The sequence below is a fragment of the Canis lupus genome, chromosome 24 (assembly GCF_003254725.2).
Source record: "Canis lupus dingo isolate Sandy chromosome 24, ASM325472v2, whole genome shotgun sequence".
NCBI lineage: Eukaryota > Metazoa > Chordata > Mammalia > Carnivora > Canidae > Canis > Canis lupus.
Window position 1 is genome coordinate 13,591,170 of NC_064266.1, and position 19,416 is coordinate 13,610,585.

General features: G+C 38.8%; 1 protein-coding gene across 2 annotated transcripts in view; it reads right to left on the bottom strand.

Moving 5' to 3' along the window:
- PLCB1 (phospholipase C beta 1) overlaps positions 1 to 19,416 on the bottom strand; it is a 670,476-nt gene that overhangs the window by 110,460 nt on the left and 540,600 nt on the right. For both annotated transcript variants that reach the window (XM_025469336.3, XM_025469337.3), the window contains exons 24-25: positions 5,971 to 6,103; positions 2,730 to 2,783 (exon numbers count right to left, since the gene is read on the bottom strand). In XM_025469336.3, coding sequence (XP_025325121.1) covers positions 2,730 to 2,783; positions 5,971 to 6,103 — 187 coding nt within the window. The remainder of the gene's footprint in view (positions 1 to 2,729; positions 2,784 to 5,970; positions 6,104 to 19,416) is intronic.

The following is a 19,416-nucleotide window of genomic DNA, read 5'->3' on the forward strand; positions in this document are numbered from 1 at the left end:
GCTCAGGTAGAGGAAGTGACCTGTAGCAGGCAAAGGGAAGGGGAAGATGTGCACATGGTGTGGTCTCCTTTGGTGCCTGACTTCTACCCATCCAATGGGGAGCTCTACATTACTATAATGAGCCTCACCTTGAGGCAAGAAGGCCAGACTTTTGCAAATTGAGAAAGTCAGTGAAGGGAGGCATAACCTCTTGGTGAGGGGTCTTCCTTTTAGCTGAGGGCAATTTCCAAGAGAATGGGAAAGCTCTGAGCTGTTAGGAGCCAACACTCACAACTGGGGTGTGGGTACAAGTGATGGTCAAAAGATGGACCCCAACAGGATCCACTTTAAGGACCTCAATATTCCCACTACTTGTTAGGGTTGTTCTGATGATGAAATAAAAGAACCATGCAAAGTATTGAACACAGTTTCTGGCAGAGTGCCTGTCGAGGCTTAACAAATAATCGTACAGATTCTACAGCACCATCTTTAAGGGGTACTCTCCACAGCATAGACATTGTAGGTTTGGATTTATCACAATAGTGTTCCAATATAAAGCACTGAAGTGGGAGGGGGTCCTTTGATGTGATTTGCCCAAAGGCACCATCAGGGTTAGTAGTAGCATACGTTACTACGTTGTATTTTACCCAGTGCTTGGAAAACATTTACTGTGACAGGGCTCGACCTTAAAACATTCTGTATTTTACTGACATATTTCACAAATTCTAGAATATGTATTTTAAAATATGTTAACATTTCTGAAAATAAGATGCATTGTACAATCGACAGAGGTCACAACTTGTTGGTGCTTTTCTTTCTTAGCAATCCATGAATAGTGGGGAGCCTTCAAATTGATGGTGTCTTAACTTCAATGAATTATCATTTATTTGCACCTCAATTAAGTCATAGTTCACATGTTTCCATCCTTTCATTTGAACTTTCTGCTTCTGGGAACAAAAGTATGTTATCATAAATATTAAGAACTGTCCGGAGATTCAGAAATAGTATATGCCATGAAGAACAGCAGACCTGAATAGAAATGAGTTATCTAGTGGATAAACACTGAAATCAGAATAATAATTTGTGTGCTTAAATGCTAAGGTCGTCAAGCAATTGAAACATGCTCCCCTTTTTTACAATGTGTCTATTCTCTTGACAGTCAATTCCTTTTGAGAAAGAGGCCAGGAAGAGAATCAGGTACATTTATTTAATGGTTTCCCTCAGGCCCAAATGGACTCATTATGGTTGCATAATACCTTATTATACTAAGAATTTATAATCCTAGGAATTGCTGCATTTTGGGTGACAGATTCAATCCCACTTCATTAAAATGGTAGCGAACACTTCAGCTATAGTAGGTTTAGCATGAGAGTTCCAATCTATGATGAAAAAGAAATTCCACAAAAAGTACTATTTTTTTTAAGTCTATGGATAAAAGGCTGGTCTTTGAATATTCTCTGAAGCATACGGGTAATGTTCATTTACTTAGAGGAACAAGTATCACTCATAAACAAGCCACCCAGAGATAATCACTGCTAGTACATCAGTCACATCCATTGTCTTTTGTCTACACATTTATGTGTTTTAAAATAACACTAGAATCATGCTGTATTTACACTTTTGTCTTTTGTTTTACATGTTAACATTATATTATCTCCTGTGGAATTAAATCTTTAAGAACACGTTTTAAGACATTCCTCCAGTAATTATCCTATGCATATTTTACATATTATTTTGGTGAAATGTACACACATGAAAGTGCATAAATCATAAGCTTACCTCCCTATACATTTTCCCAGAGCAGACATGTCTTTGTAACTACCATTCAGATCAAAACCAGAATATTAGCAGTGCCCCGGAGATCCTTTTTTTTTTTTTGGTTTTTGCATCCCCTCTCCCCTCCCAAGTATAATCCGAATCTGTGTTTCTATGAGACGAATTAGTTTTGCCTGTTTTTAGCTTTATGTAGCTAGAATTACAAAGAATGCACTCTTTTGTGCCTGGCCTCTTTTCCTCAACATTATGCATGTGAATTTTATCCATGTTATGTATGGTCATAGTTTATTTATCCCTACAGCTGTACCCTATTTTATTCTGTGACTATACCACAATTTATTTATCTACACTACTGTTTATGGACATTTGGGTTGTTTATAGTTTTTGGCTGTTATGAATAGTGCTGCTTTTGGTGAACATGTGTTTGCATTTCTTCTGTGTATTGGGCCAAATATTGTAAACATTTCCAAGATTCTGCTACATGTTGCTAACATGTTGTGTTAAAGAAATCGTGTACCAATTTTAGTTCCACTAGTTTAAGGAACTAACCAAATAGAAATTATTTTCCAACTGGATCATAGTTCTTAAACATTCTATTCTATGGTCACAAATGGTTCACAATCTGCATTTCTAAATATGGCTTATTATCGGCACTTTGGGAAGGCATGTATTCCTTTTTCACTAGGTTATATTTCCAGTATGAAACTATCCTTTGATTCTAATATAGATATCTTATGAAATTGTATTATTTTTATACCAATCGAGTCCTATCTGCCAATATGGTTACTTCTCTGTGATGATATGATTACATTGCATAATATGGCTTTACCTAGTTCCGTATATTTTCAGATGTTTTCAGAGAAGAAATATTAATGATGCTATTTTTCAGAAATGAAGGGAAATCTTCTTTTTAAATACTTAAGCTGTATAATATTCAGCTGCCTAATTCCATGGGGAAAGAGGGCAGTGTTTACCTGTTAAAACACTCTGAATAAGATCTTCTGTTTTGGCAGGTGCCTTTACAGAGCCTGAGACAAAGAGACAAAAGAAAAAGCTTTCTTTAGCTTTATTTTTTTTCTGTTTTTTTTTTCATTTTTTAAAATAAGAGATTTATTTTTTATTGGTGTTCAATTTGCCAACATACAGAATAACACCCAGTGCTCATCCCGTCAAGTGCCCCCCTCAGTGCCTGTCACCCAGTCACCCCCACTCCCGCTCTCCTCCCCTTCCACCACCCCTAGTTCGTTTCCCAGAGTTAGGAGTCTTTATGTTCTGTTTCCCTTTCTGATATTTCCCACACATTTCTTCTCCCTTCCCTTCTATTCCCTTTCACTATTATTTATATTCCCCAAATGAATGAGAACATATAATGTTTGTCCTTCTCCGATTGACTCATTTCACTCAGCATCATACCCTTCAGTTCCATCCACGTTGAAGCAAATGGTGGGTTTTTGTTTATGTATACAATGGAATATTCCTTTAGCTTTAAAAACTGCATTCTTCCCGTAAAGCAACTAAGTTTGGCCCTTGAATCTGTCTCTTTATGGAGAAATAACAAACTGTAGGAGAAAACTACTTGCAAAAAAACCCTATTCTAAGCAATGTCTTCGTTCTGTTACTTTGAGGCAAACCTAATTAAATGCAAATCTATATGCTCCGTTAACAGAAAGGCCATCCCTGCACTTTGAATCAAAACTCCTATCAACAAATTCCGTTTCAGCAATGCTACTGCCACCTTTTGGCAAAATCAGGAATGGCAAGGTAGTCTTTGAAAAAAATCAAATGCTGACCGGCAGGCAGTAATAATTGTGGCAGGCTAGATCTATTGTTGGATACCCAAATTATGAGATAAGTTTAAGGAGAAAAAGGTTATTTTCATAGTCTCAAGGTATCTTCCCTAAGATAACTATTAACTATAAAGGGGAAATAAGAATTTTCAGTTGAAGAACCTGGCCGACTCCACCTTAACCAAGTGATCCAACAACACCAATGATGAGAAATGCATCAGGTGCCCGTGACGTGATGCAGTGAGAAGGACAGCATTGTCTACGCGATATTCTTGCCAAAAATGCAAAACTTCACTCTAATCATGGGGAAACATCAGACAAATCGAAATTGAGGGATATTCCACAAAATAATGGACCAGTACTCTTCAGAAGTGTCAAGGTCATAAAAGACAGGATCAACTGTCATAGCCTCAAGGAAACTAAGGAGACATGACAATTAAATACAATGTGCGATCCTAAGTTGGAACCTGGAACAATAAAAAGACATCAGGACAGGGACACCTGGGTGGCTCAGTCCATTAAGTGTCAGACTCTTGATCTCAGCTCAGGTCTTGATCTCAGGATCATGAGTTCAAGCCCCACACTGAGCTCCATGCTGGGCATGGAGGCTAATTTAAAAAAGAAAAGACATTAGTAGAAAGCAGGTGAAGTTCAAATGAGGTCTGTAGTTCAGTTCCAAGTACTGTGCCAACGTTAATTTCCTGGTCTGATAACTGCACCATGATTCTGACAGATGTTAACACTAGAGGAGAGAAGACCATTTTTGCAATACATTCTGTACCATTTTAAAAATGATTCTGTAAGTCATATTATTTCAAAACATCAAGTTAAAAAAATCAAGTGCTAAAATGCCAAATTTTCTTTTACTGTTCATAGCACAAGACTATATTTACTCACGTATTTAAATGACTTATTTATATTCCAGAAGCACTCAAAATGTTTGTATTCTTTATATAAAAAATCTTCATTTGAAAATGTCACTCTCTCAATCGGAGAAGGACAAACATTATATGGTTTCATTCATTTGGGGAATATAAAAAATAATGAAAGGGAATAAAGGGGAAAGGATAAAAAAATAAGTGGGAAATATCAGAAAGGGAGACAGAACATGAAAGACTCTTAACTCTGGGAAATGAACTAGGGGTGGTGGAAGGGGAGGTGGGCAGGGGGTGGGGGTGACTGGGTGACAGGCACTGAGGTGGGCACTTGACGAGATGAGCACTGGGTGTTATTCTATATGTTGGCAAATTGAACACCAATAAAAAATAAATTTATAAAAAAATAAAATATCACTCTTTATGGTAAAATTGTCTTCTTACCATTATTGATCTCAACAGCCTTCTTGATATTACAGGCCCCAGTTCATGTACATTTCTCACAAATTCAATATTATTTGTTCTTGTCAAAATCTCACTCTCCCCCATGAGAATTACCCTTTTCCTCCCAAATAAAAGATCTGGATTTCATCACTGCTGTGCTGTAGTACGATGAGGAAGGAAGGAAAAAAAAAAAAAAAAAAACCATACCTTCATGGAAGGAAATTGTTCTTCCTTTTTTTACTTTATATTAACCCATTCAACAAAAGTGATCAAGTCCATGCTATTCCTCAGGTCTGTACTAAGTAAGCATCAAACTGAAGCCTATCCTGGGAAGCTTACCATCCACTGGGGAAATAGGGACATATATAGGAGAGAGACTTGCCTAAAACAGTCTTAGATCAAAGGCCAAAGTTAGCTGCACAGAACTCAAAGGATTTTTCTAAGAAGTGAGATAGGCGTGGATCTTTGGTAGTAGAGGAACCGAAAGCAAGAATTGGGACCACAGGGAACTGTGTCCATCCTGACTTCACTCTTCACTAGCAATGAGGCCTTCAAGACGTACTTATTCATCTCAAAACCAATTTCTTCATCTGCCCAGTGGGGAAAATGACAGAATAGACCCTCTTAGCCTTAGTCAATCCACTTGAAAAGCTGAGCAGAATGCTCAGGAGTCAGTGGATACCCAAGGCCACTGAAAAATATGTTGGAGGAAGATGGAAAGGAATTATTGGCAGAGACTTAATTGGTGACATAGAAATAAGAAGATGCTTGTCAAGTGTTGCTGTTTCTAAGTCTCATGAAGAATCCTTCACAAACTCTGCGAGTGCATGGATTAATATTGATCACTAAATACACATGGGGATCTGGGTGGTGGTTTGTTGTAGCCTCGTAAGTTATTATCAGAGCCAGATGAGCACTCATGAATCTCTCTTGGCATTTGTTTTTTATTCATTCATTCATTCACTCCACATTTCTGGAGCTCCTCCTATGTCCTTGCATCTTTGCTTCCTTGATATTCTAGGTAACTAAATCACACTATCTCCTTGAGCGGCACAAATAAACTAGAGGCTCTTAGTCATGTTATACAGTTCTCTTTCCAGAGTGTTTACCTGGAGCTGGTTGGCTGTGGAGGGCCTGGGAGGGTGGTTTGGGTGCCAGAGATGTAGTGTGATTCACTCCGTTTTCTGCTGGATTTGTCCCAGCTTCACTTGGAGCTTCTGACGGTGTTTCCCCAGGATCAGCCTATAATCATAAACATCGTTTCATTTTCCAATTTTTTACCGTTCTTTTGTGACCTTCCTAAGCCAACAGGGCTACATTTGAGTTAGCGTTTTCACGACACATCTGGAATCTAAAATATCAAATTGAAACTGTCTGGAAAACAGAAAAACACCTTGGTGTTGAACCGTGACTATGGTAGGTTAATTATACTAAAAAACACTGATTTGTACATCTTCCAATGTCCATGCCTTTTTGTAATGCCCTCTCACACTGACTCTGGACAGGGCCATATAATTTGCTTAGGTCAGATGAGACAGTAGCAAATTTGATGCAAGCGGAAGATTGAGAAGGCACTTGTGAATTTTTCCTCTCTTTCCCAGACTCCTGCGACAGTCATGGAGAATAAGACACCATGTAGAGAAAAGCTGATTCATCTAGGTAAGGATCTCCCTGACTAGCCAGCGCCGGCTGACCATAAACACATGAGGGAGTCCAGCTAAGATGGGCTGAACCTGGCCCAAAGCAGCAGAACTGCCCAGCTAACCAAAAGACTCATGAAAAATAGTAAGTCATTGTTGATGTTGTAAGCCACTAAATTTGGGAGATGTTTGTCATACAGCAGTAGCTGATTTGTACAGTGGTTTACAAGTACAGATTTTGGAGTCAAATTTACCTGGATTAAAAAACTGGCCTTGCCACTTAGTTTTTTAAAAGATTTGCTTACTAATTAGAGAGAGAATGAACAACAGGGGCAGGGAGAGAGGAAGAAAGAATCTCAAGCTGGCTCAGGACAGAGCCTGACACAGGGCTTGATCTCACAGCCCTGAGATCACAACCTGAGTCAAAACCAAGAGGGATCCCTGGGTGGCTCAGCAGTTTACCACCTGCCTTTGGCCCAGGGTGTAGTCCTGGAGTCCCAGGATCGAGTCTCACGTTGGGCTCCCTACATGGAGCCTGCTTCTCCCTCTGCCTATGTCTCTGCCTCTCTCTCTCTCTCTTATGAATTAATAAATAAAATCTAAAAAACAAACAAATAAAAAACTAAGAGCTGGATGCTCAACTGAGCCACCCAGGCACCCCTGCCTGGTCTTGTATAGTATTAACAGTGTAGTATTGGGCAAGTCACTTAATTCTCTGCCTCAATTTCCTCATCTTTATAGATGAAGATGTGTCTATACTGAGTGTCATTATATTATGTACACTGTAAAGTTGTTTAAAGGATCAAATAAGTAAATATTTGTGAAATGCTTAGAACAGTTTCTGGCACAGAGTGAATAGGTGTGCACAAAATAAAAAAAAGTTTTGAATTTGTGCAATACTCCAGTGAAAAGTAATAATAAACACATTGGAATTTATGAAATCTCCACTCCATCCCCTCTAGCAGCTAGTCCACTGTGTTCTATGTAAAATAAATATATAATAAATGTTTGTTGAATAAACATTGTTCTTTATTAAATAGCTGCCTCACTAGTCATCACATACCATTGCAACAATACATTTGAATTCTTAAACGCTCTGCAACTCTTTTCTTAGAATTGCCTTCCAGGTTCATGGCAGATATTACTGACCCTGGCTATCCCAATGTTCTACTTGGTAGTACATAAAATATATATTATATTAAGAAAGAGCCTGAAGTCATTTGAAGCGCAACATTGCGATATTTTGCCATGTGACTACACACAGCAGGTCATATGAAAACATTTCTATGAAATGTAAGATGAAAATGATTGTCACAAGTGGCTTTTACTCTGTCCCCCAATGCATCGTTCAAACACAAATTCCAAAACTGCTTTAATTGATGGCAGAACTTATCATAACAGATCATCCCTACTTATCTACAATGGTCAACTCATGGCTAGTGGTATTGAAGTGCAAGAGATGAGCTCTGGGGCTAGTGGCTGGAAATGAAGTAGGAGAGGCAAGAACCTAAAGGAAGAAATTAGCCAGCCTACAGAACTCACTGTGGTAGAACTCTGCCTTTTGAAAAATGGCTACTTTGGATGGGTAAGTTCTACTTTGGTTGCATTAGTAAATTACATCCATCAGGAAAATTATCCCTAGAGCATTATGCCAAAGGGAGGGACTGCATATTTTTGTTCACCAAAAAATTGCAATGTTGGGGTGCCTGGTTGGCTCAGTAAGAGGAACTTGTGACTCTTCATCTGGGGTCATGGGTTCGAGCAGACATTGGGTGTAGAGATCACTTAAATAAATAAAACTTTAAAAAAAATGGCAAACTAGGGGAATATGATCCAAACAGAGCGCATGGAAATGTTTTCTTTGGCTCACCCAATGTTGCCAAATATTTTAATTAAGGAGATTTTTTTTTTTTGTTAATAAAATAAATTTCTTGCTTTTCTTGAAAAATCAGATCGGCAACATTGGGCCTGTGTTCCCCATGTTGGGCTGGCGTGGAGCGGTTCCTGTTCTTCTTAGAATTGTTCCCTCCTTACTCATTTAGGCTTCACCTCTCTCACTCCTGCAGGTATTTGGTTTTGTGGGACACTTGAGAAGACTGACATATATCATAGATGTTTGGCCACAAAATTCATAGAGGAGATACATTTACACTGCATGGGAGGGACCGACGTAAAGGGAATGTGGGAAAGAACACTGGGACACCAGCAAAGTCATCCACTGGGCCTGGTCCCCTGGGTCGAACAAGGAAGGGGAAAGCTTCCCAGCCTCCTGGCCACAAGGGTGCTTGCAGTCACCAAACTCAGTGCCTGGGAAACCAGGAGGGAGGGTCCTCCTGTTCCATGGGCATCTGACCTTCCTCATTGATATCCAGGCAGGTTTCTGGAACCATGTGGGAGATAAATCACATTTTTTTCCAATGTGAAAGCTGGCTAAAAATAGTCCTCTGGAGGGAGAAAGGGTAAAAGAAAATTTTGACGGAGGAAAAGAGGTGATGGCAAGCCAGCTTTCAGAAAAGCAATAATATGTGGCTGTTTTTGGCCACCAAAATGAGTGTCTTGGGGGATTCAGGCTGGAAGTGTGTCCAAAATGAATCCAACAACTTATTTTCACCTTGTATCAGGTTTGCAGACATTCCATGTAGCTGTATGCCCTTGGAAAACCAAGTTCAATTGTCAACTTGAGTCAAGTTGAAGGAAAAATAAATCTCTGCTTATCAAGGTTATGCAAGACAAAGCCCTACATCCCAGAAACTGACATACTGTATCAATGCAGAGAGATTTTTAAAAAAAGATTTTATTTATTTATTCACAAGAGACACACAGAGAGAGGCAGAGGCATAGGCAGAGGGAGAAGCAGGCTCCCTGTGGGGAGCCCGATGAGGGACTTGATCCCAAGACCCTGGGATCATGACCTGAACCAAAGGCAGACACTCAACCACTGAGCCACCCAGGCTCCCCAGACACTTTTTTTTTTTTTTTTAAAGCAGCTAAGTGTTGAGTAAACATACAGGCACACATGTTACAGTTATAATTGAGGATAAAGAGACCAAGGTTAGTTGCTGGATTTTGAGGTAAGCTTTGGAGAAATGCTTGCTTAGTCCAGGGCTCACTCACACCCTCAGATTCCTCCCAAAAGGTGGATTGCATTGCAGAACCCCAGGTGGCGCCAGTCACACCATACAATTTTTTTGTCTTAAAGATTTTACTTTTAAGTAATCTCTGCATCCAATGTGGGGCTCGAATCCACAATTCTGAGATCAAGAGGCATACACCCCACTGACTGAGCCAGCCAGGTGCCTCACACTGTTCATGAATAGGCAGTTAATGGAAATGATGGAAATGAGCAAAGCTGACTTAATGCAACAGCTCTGGCCATGCCCAGAGCTAGACAGGGAGCTCCTGGGAAGGTGCAGGTGCCACTCTGCTTCATACCAGCCTTTTATTGCCCAGGCTTCAAAAAAAGCTGGAAAACTAATTTTGCGTGTGTGTGTGTATGTGTGTGAAACTGCCTAATTTTAAGTCACTGAGGCCAAACAAAGCACATCTTCAGACCACATTTGGCTCAGAAGCTATTTGTACACTCTGCCCAAAGGAGCAGAATTTTCTGGAATTCTGGGATTGTGTCAGGGTGAGCAATGAACCCACAGCAATGGTGGAGTGAGAGGGCTATGCTGGGAAATGCAAAGGGCCAAAGGACCTGCAGTCCACCATGCCCTATCTCCTGGCCCCAGTGACTGGACAAAGGTGGTGAGAAAAGGGCAAGTGAGGACTGAATGCTAGACTGAGGAATCTGAGGGCTCCTTGTCAGTTTTTGTTTTTGTTTGATATTTGTCAGGTGTCTCTTATGATATTCCAGAAACAAATTTTATTTATTAGTTTCATGTGAATCTATGATGGTGAATACATCAGACTGATGTTTAAGATATTGTGTTAACCAAGGGCAGGATGTACAAATTCTAATACCTGTCTGTCATGAAGAGTGCTAACAGAAGCAACTGTAGATCACTCAGTGCTAGATGGTATTAGACACACCAGCCTCACTGCAGCCAGCGTGGGATGCCCTCTCAACTCCACTATAAAGGAAAGGAATCCAAGACATTGGGGTTCCTGGGTGGCCCAGTTCGTTAAGCGTCTGCCTCCAGCTCAGGCCATGATCTCAGAGTCCTAGGATCAAGTCCTCTGTCAGGCTCCCTGCTCAGCAGGGAGTCTTTCTTCCTCTGCCTCTCTCCCTCCCCACCATTCATGTGCTCTCTTTCTCGCTCACTCACTCTCTCTCAAATAGATAAAATCTTTAAAAAAAAGAAATCCAAGGTGTCATTAAAGGTCTTTTTTTTTTTAAGATTTCGTTTATTTATTCATGAGACACACACACACAGAGGCAGAGACACAGGCAGAGGGAGAAGCAGGCTCTATGCAGGGAGCCCAATGTGGGACTTGATCCCAGGACCCTGGGATCACCACCTGAGCCAAAGGAAGATGCTCAACCACTGAGCCACCCACATGCCTCTAAAGGTCTTTACTAAAGACTTTATTAAAAGTCATATAACTTGCTAGAGGCCACACAGTTAACAGCAGGATTGGTGTTTGAATATGTCTTAGAGTTTAAAGTCTGAATTGCACTATTGCCCTATTTCATTCAGTATTCTGTGCTAATAGCAACTTCTAAGGAACTTAATTTGAAGCTGAAATATAGAGATGTGTAAATGTAAGCATCATTCTCAGAGAGCTTACTCGGTTACACTCAAAAGGCATTATTCATGTATAAAAAGCTAAATGAGTTAAATAGAACAGCTAAACACAAATGCCTGTAGTAATAATACAATAGTAGAATTAAAATTTTGACATCATCACTGGAAAGTTGAATAATTCCCTTTTATAGATATGTGAGCTGAAAAGCAGAAACCAAATTCCTTGTCGTGCTCAAAAGAATCAGTGGAAGTCAACACCTATGACTTTATTTCTGCCCAGTCTTTTCCCAAATATTCTTTTTTATCAGTTTGAATAAAATAAGCATGAAATCCTTTCACATCTTACTGGAAATTACAAAATAAACAAAAGAACAAGAAATGTCAGTTTTGTCAATTTAATAGAGATCTTCCTGGAATCCAATTAAATAAATTTCAAGGAAAGTTCAGAAAATAGTTGCGCTAGAGTTCGCTTAATTGGGTGGAGAAAATTGTGCATAATGAACAACAGCAGTAGGTGCTTGCCCTCTAGTGGCCAAATGTAAGTATTACATTATTTTTTCCTTCAAAACACGGAATAATGGATGTTACAACACCAAGATTTTATTTTAAAAAAATTATGTCTTTCCTACTTCCAAAGAGAACAGAAGTGACTTTAAAGTATAACACAAGTGTATAAATAAGAGGATAGCTGGAAAGACCGTTTTTTGACAAGTTTTGCAGGAGGAGATGCCATTTGGTATGCTAGTTGGAAAGACTTCCTTCCACGGCATTGAAAATTTGGATCTGACAATCAAGGAATGGAAAACTAGGATTTGGAGGATTTATTCAAGAGGGTAATAGAGTAAGTAAGAGGTCTTCCAGATACCAAATATCTATTGTATTACTGGAGGTGTTGGGTCATGCTGACCTGCCCGAGTCACCTAAAAAGTACAGTCCCCTCTGTGTAGTGTTTAGGATGACAGCAGCTTGATTCAGATACCAGATGAATAAGGGGCAAGGTCATCAGTTTTTTACAGAATATCAAGGTCAAGGTTTATAATTTCGTCACGTAGAAATCCAATCCAGTCAGGACAGGTGTGGGCAGGGAGGATGGTTTTGCCAGAACTAGCTTTTCCCTCAGGATAGAACTCCCTCAAACACATGTATTAATTGGTGCCTTGAATTTATATTACCTGAATGAAATTAAATAATGTATCAACTGCACAGCTCTAAGGAATTAAAAACATCTCTAAAAACCTCCTGATGTATGTAATCTGAAGTATTTCAGGATGCAGTATACTAGTATTTGCTGACTAGTATACTAGTATATACCGGCTTCGAAATGAATCAAAAAATAAGACAGAATAATGAGTGGATAGAGAGATGGAGAGAGATATAGATGTGATAAAGCAAAGGCATCAAAATTTAAATTGTGGAACCCAGGTGATTGATACATATTCATTACACAATTCTTTCAACATTTGGGTACACTTAAACATTTTTATAATAAATGATGGTAAAACTATATTGTGAAGAATCTACCAGACTGAGTTAGATGCATGAGACAACTTTAAAGAGCTGAATAAATTTATCTGTTGACTTCAGTTTTTGTCATATCTGTGATCGCATACAAAAATCATCAGCATTCACATCGTATCTTTGTTGAAACATCTGTGACAGCTGTAAGTTGACATGTATATGCATGGATTTTAATTAATGTTAGTCTTCCTCCAAATTATAAGGCCTATGAGAGCATCTGATTTTGCTCATCATTATATATAGTATGTGATGCCAGCATGGTGACTGGCAAAGTTGTGTTCAAATATTTTTTTATTGAACGAATAAATGAAGAAATTTGCATTTTGTTTTTAGCTCATATATAATTACTACATATACTATCACTGACAAGTTCCTGAAACTAAAGAACCACCCATTATGCTAACATAAAAAAACACATTTTTTGAATGAATGAATCAGTGAGTGAATGAAGATGCTGCTCTTTCTCTTGTCTGTAGAGAATCTGCATTTGATTCAGAATTACAGCAGCTTATTTAGAAAGAGATTAAAGGGAGACACTATTTTAGATATGTTACATATGTTATCGTTTCTGCCAACTTTAAGGAATATTTGATATACTCTCCAAAGAAATCAGAAGAAATGAATGCTTCATAGTTGGGCAGATAAAACGGATTCTTCTTTTTAAAATGAAAGTAGACCAACCACCCTTAACATCCATCTTGTGGGAATGTGTCTTTCAAATTAACTAAGCCAGATCACTTGGCAAAGACTAGGGTCAATCACTCACAGAACAGATTCAGGACAATTCCCTGAGAAAACAGTTTCTCCTGCACCCCTGCTTGGATTCTGTGATAAAGCTGACATTTTAGAGTGGATGGAATAGTGACGTTTTAATTCTACATGGGGAGAGCCCCATGTAAGAAACAGATGTAGGACTCCAAAGCACTGGTTCTCAATGTGTTGTACCTTAACCAGCAGCAGCAGCATCACTAACAAACTCATTAGAAATGCAAATTCACCCCGGACCTACTCAGTCAGAAACTCTCAGGGCAATTGGAGCACTCTGTGCCTGAAGAAGTGATCCAGGTGATTCTGACAGATGCTTCAGTCTGAAGACCTTGCTGCTAAAATTTGTAGCAGCAGCATTACTTGGAAACACCTTAAAAATGCAGAATTTTGTGCTCTGCTTCAGAACAATTAAATCTGAATCTGCATTGCAACAAGATCCCCAGATGATCTGTATGCATATTAAAATTCGAGAAGCCTCAGAGTGAAAAATCTTTTCATTGAGAGTCACACTTTTACAATGCCTATGGTATGGGACCTGGCATGGACTACAGTATTCAAATTTCTGGATGTATAGCTGTTTTGGGCAGATGAACTCAAAGCTCCTTAGTTGAATCCATCGAAATGTGAAAAATTGTTATGGAGGAGGTTTGTAAAAGCAGTGAAATTGAATCAATATTTGAGTAGTTTCAACTCAAATTCATATATGGTCTTCTCTTGAGAACTCATTGAAAAAGACTAGTTCCTCCCTTTTTTGCCTATTGCTCTTAGGCAAGTCAATTTACTATTATAAGCAACCACTCCCTCTTTTAAAAATGGGGATTATATATTGTCTAGTTAGGGCTCAGTTTTATCCAGGGCACCCAATAAAATGCCTTGGAAACTCCAAAGCTGTATAGAAATGAAAGGGATAATGTCATTATCTAAAGGACATTTCCAGGGGAACTTTGGGTGGCTCAGTGGTTGAGTGTCTGCCTTTGGCTCAGGTTGTGATCCCGAGGTCTGGGGATCTAGTCCTGCATCAGGTTCCCCTTGGAGTCTGCTTCTTCCTCTGCCTATGTCTCTGCCTCTCTCTGTCTGTCTCTCATGAGTGAATAAATAAAATATTTTTTAAAAAAATAAAGGACATCTCCAAAAAGGCAAACTTTCTCTTCCTACTCTATTGGATGCTTTAAAGTTCAGGGATTGTGAGAAATTATTTCTATAAATTGGCATTTTGCTCAGTTATTATTTGGGGAGAAAGATTTTCATTTAAAGAGAATCCAAAATGACCAGTAAACCTCATCTTAGATTTTAGTGCTGAGTTCTTGAACCATGGATAAGGTATCAAACTCTGATACCCAAAGCTTTCTCTTAAATTAAACACTGTAACCTTATGAATCACCTTGAATTTTTGCTGTCATTATTTTACTTGTGAAATCCACACTAGTAAGACCATAAAATCTTTTTCTTTTCAAATAATCAAATCCCATCAAAGGTGCCTATAGTACCATACACTGAATAAGGGAATAAATTATTTTAGATGCATTCCAGCTCATTTATAAGAACACAGGAGTCTGACAACTTAAAAACAGGCCTCTTGGAATGAGTGAAATTATGGTATTACTAAACAACTTTCCTTTCCAAAATCAAAGTGATATGTAAGACCACCTTCATTCATATAAGACGCAGAAGCCAGTGTGCAAACTAATCAAATGGAACCCACATATATAAATTTCACTATTGAAGAAGAATATAGTATCCAGTGATGTAAATGAGGGGAAGAAGGAATCTTGACATTTGATTTAACAAAAAATTTAATTCAAAGGATGCTACTGTTTAAAGTAAAGGTCTTATATTCTGTACCTAGTTATTCAAACAACATGCTATAGAGGCCAGAAAGAGAAATGAAGGGCTAGTCCTTGTTAATGGTTACTAGAAAATTGCAGTTTTGTAATTGAGGTAGTATGATGGGGTGTAGTGGAGACCCTAGCTACTCAAAGTATGCTCCACAGAACAGTATTATCCTATCACCTGGGCTTGTGAGAGATGTTGAGCTTCTCTCCACCCCAGACCTGCTGACTCAGGACCAGCATTTCATCATGATACCCTGGTCTGCACATTAGACTTCTAGAAATGCTGGTATAATACATGAATTATGGAGCTGGATGGCTTGGATTTCAACACCAACTCTGCTCCTTATTGGTTGTGTGACACTGGCTGAGAAATTGAATCTCTCAGTACTCAGTTTCCTCATCTGTTAAATGGGAATAATCATAGCAAACAAGACATACGGATGCTTTAAGACGTAAGTGTATTAATACATGAAAGGGCTCAGAACAGTGCCAGGTACATAGTAAGTACTCAGTAAAATACTTCTGCATTCCCCAACATGCTAAAAAGCAAGTGACATCCAAATATCACATTTGGACATTAATGATGTCACATAATATTTTGTAATCAATACATTGGGTATTTACTTTTTTCTCTTTACAGGTATATTTTAAAAATAGAAAATCAGGAGTGTTACTGAAGTCTTATCAGGCATTTCTAGAACCATATGAAAACATTAGAGTTGTGAAACTTTTTAAAAATTAAGAATTTTTTTTAAAAGAGGGATGCCTGGGTGGCTCAGTGGTTAAGCGCCTGCCTTTGGCTCAGGGTGTGATCCTGGAGTCCTGGGATCGAGTCCCACATCAGGCTCCCTGCATGGAGCCTGCTTCTCTCTCTGCCTGTGTCTCTGCCTTTCTCTCTGTGTCTCTCATGAATAAATAAATAAAATCTTAAAAAAAAAAGAATTTTTAAAAAAGAAAAATATATGTATACCTACTTGTTAGAAGAATATATACCAAGAATGTTAACAGTATCTGCAAAATTACTGAGGGCCTTTTTTAAAAAAATTTTTTATTTATTTATGATAGTCACAGAGAGAGAGAGAGAGGCAGAGACATAGGCAGAGGGAGAAGCAGGCTCCGTGCACCGGGAGCCTGACGTGGGATTCGATCCCGGGTCTCCAGGATAGCGCCCTGGGCCTAAGGCAGGCACTAAACCGCTGCACCACCCAGGGATCCCTACTGAGGGCCTTTTTAATGGTATATTATGTTTAAAATTTTCTATAATACCTTTCAAAATAAAGAAATAGCTATAAGTATTATAAAGCCTTTGTTACAATTTAGATTAGGTAACTTTCTACAATTTTACTAACCCAGCATCCTGAATGACAACTTTAAAAGACACAATATAAATCCAGAAACTCAAATCTCTATTCTTTAACTTACATAAATATACGTTGGATTTCTAGATAGGTATCCATCTATCTTTTCACATGATCTGAAACAAATGCCTAGTGTTCAAAGCATGGGGGAGTTTTCAACTTGCCTACTTATTTGGTTTGCAAATTACTCTATGAAGATAATTTATTAAAGTATTGCAAATCTGGGAATATTTTGCAGGTCCAATGAAGTCTTGAATTTTCAAATAGAAATGACCTTTATAACTACCAAGTTAAAAGGATTATACTAAAAAAGTCTTTGCAGCTAAAATAGTGTCCCCAGTGCCTGCCATGTCCTAGATAGAATTTTCTTTTGAGAAAACCACAGCTACTTATTTTCAGTGGCCTCATTCAAACAAACTCACATTATTACAAGGCAAGATAAAGGGCACACTGGTGTTCAATGGTGTGGAGTGACTCTTCCTAGCGTTACATGATAAGGGCAAATGATTTTTTGTCTTGAGCTTCAAAAAATGAGGTCATTCAGGGGTTTGACATTTCAAAGGAAAAAAATTATATTTTCTCTGTTGGACCATTTGGAATCTATGGGATTCAATGCCTCTAAAATTATTTTTAAAACAAAATATCTAAATAGCCTCTAAATTTAATGAACATTATATTTACTGAAAATCCTTTCTGATCACCATTGCTAGAGGAGAAGCAAAAATAAAATTGACCTAAAATGCTACTTCTGTATTTTTGTAGCCATTAGTGTTGCATTCTCTTTAAATAGAGTTTTGATATGTGATGTTTGGTGCAAAGATAAGGCTTTGAAAGGACAGTGTGACAGGATCCCTGACATCTTGAAGCCCCTAGGTCTCCCACTCCTTAGAGTGACATTTTTTTTGCAAACACTAGAAAAATGGTCTCTCTGGTGCTCCAGTAAAATACACCATTAGGAGACTTTTTATTTCAACTGCCATACTATATAAGCAGAAACTGACGGTGTCTTGAAATGTTCTCTTCAACTGTGGGCTCACTCCTTGGAGAACCTGGCTAACAAATATGTAGACATCCAGGACAGAAAAAGTATTGCTTCTAAATAGGGACAATACATGAAATTTCACTTGAAAATGCTTTCTTTGAACTTCTATTTCCTAGGAGGGAGAAAACACACACACACACACACACACACACACACACACATCCAGTTGATTAAAGAGATTCCTGTTTTCTAACTGGAGAAGAATGTTATTAGGGATTATTTCTACCTACACAAATTATCTTTACTTTAAATTGTATTGTATTACATATGTTAGTGAGCTAAAGCAAGTAGAAGAGGAAAGAATTCTGGAGCTTCTGTCAGATTTCTAAGGACAGCCTCTAATTCCATATTGGTGTCCATACGAGCAAAATGAGAAATTCATTGAATTTTCTCCTCTTAATCTTTTCAAAGGTCATTGGAAAGAAAAAGTGCTATGATCTTTAAAGAACCACAGAATTAAAGAGGTAACTATTGCCATCACTCAAATTCTGGTTTCCAGACAAAACAATTCAGGAAAGGCATTCATTCTTGATTTTCAGTATAAAACGGCAGCTAGGGCAGCCTGGGGGAGCTCAGCCGTTTAGCACTGCCTTCAGCTCAGGGCCTGATCCTGGAGACCCAGGATGGAGTCCCACATCAGGTTCCCTGCATGGAGCCTGCTTCTCTCTCTGCCTGTGTCTCTGCCTCTCTCTCTCTCTCTCTCTCTCTCTCTCTTGAATAAATAAATATAATCTTAAAAAAAAAAAAGGCAGTTATTCAGCATTGTTGTGTTCCCTCTAAGCAGAAGGCGACATGGCGGTGGTTTTGATTTACTGAGACAATGGTCTCAGGAGAAAACTGCAGGAAGGTGAGGAAAGCAGGGTAAGAGGGAAAGAAGATTAAGTTTAAATGTGGTCTCAGCCTGGAGTCCAGCCTTAGCCTTATCCCATGGGGGCTCAGGAGTGTGAACTGCAATACAGAAGTTGCCCACCCAGAAGCAAGTCACCTGGGCTCTCATTCTCCTGGATCTTTCATTTGCTTGGCATGGGTCACTCCATTCCAGGACTAGCCTGCCAGACATCTGCAGCAAAGTAGTTCCTATCAACCCAGGCCAGTTTTCTGGAGAAGTCTGTGGCCGTGAGCCATCTGCAGCCCACACCTGCAGCAACCCAGTGGTAGTGGGTGAAGCAGCACTAAAAAGAAGCTCTGGGTAGGACACCAAAACATCTACTTGGAGGGTGAGAAGGCTCCCTCCTTCTGTGAGCCCCACACAAGCAGTGAGTGCTTAGACTAAGCCTTCAAAATTCACGCAGAAGAGGGCCTAGGTGTTTTTCATTTGTTTTTCCCCTCTGCAGATGCTAAGTATAGATGTTAGAGGCTCAAATAACTTTGGAAGTATATTTATGTCTGCTGTTCGCCATACTTTTCTGGCAGTGTAAAATTTTCCCATAACCCTACTTACTGCATACCACAAAAAGCATTATTTACGAAACTTATCAGTCTAAGTCTAAATTTAAATTTCTTTAAATTTCACTCTCTGCTGGACCTATGGGATATGATGCTGGCAGTGTAAATAAGAGCCTGGAAAATGTTACTTTTATGTTGAATATTTTCCTTCCCTTTCCTTTCCTTTTTTCTCATGTTAAATTAGTTCAAAACATATCCTAGAGAAAAATTTTCTAAAATTATGTACAAAAAACAAGGAAATAATCATATATGTACTCAAAAAT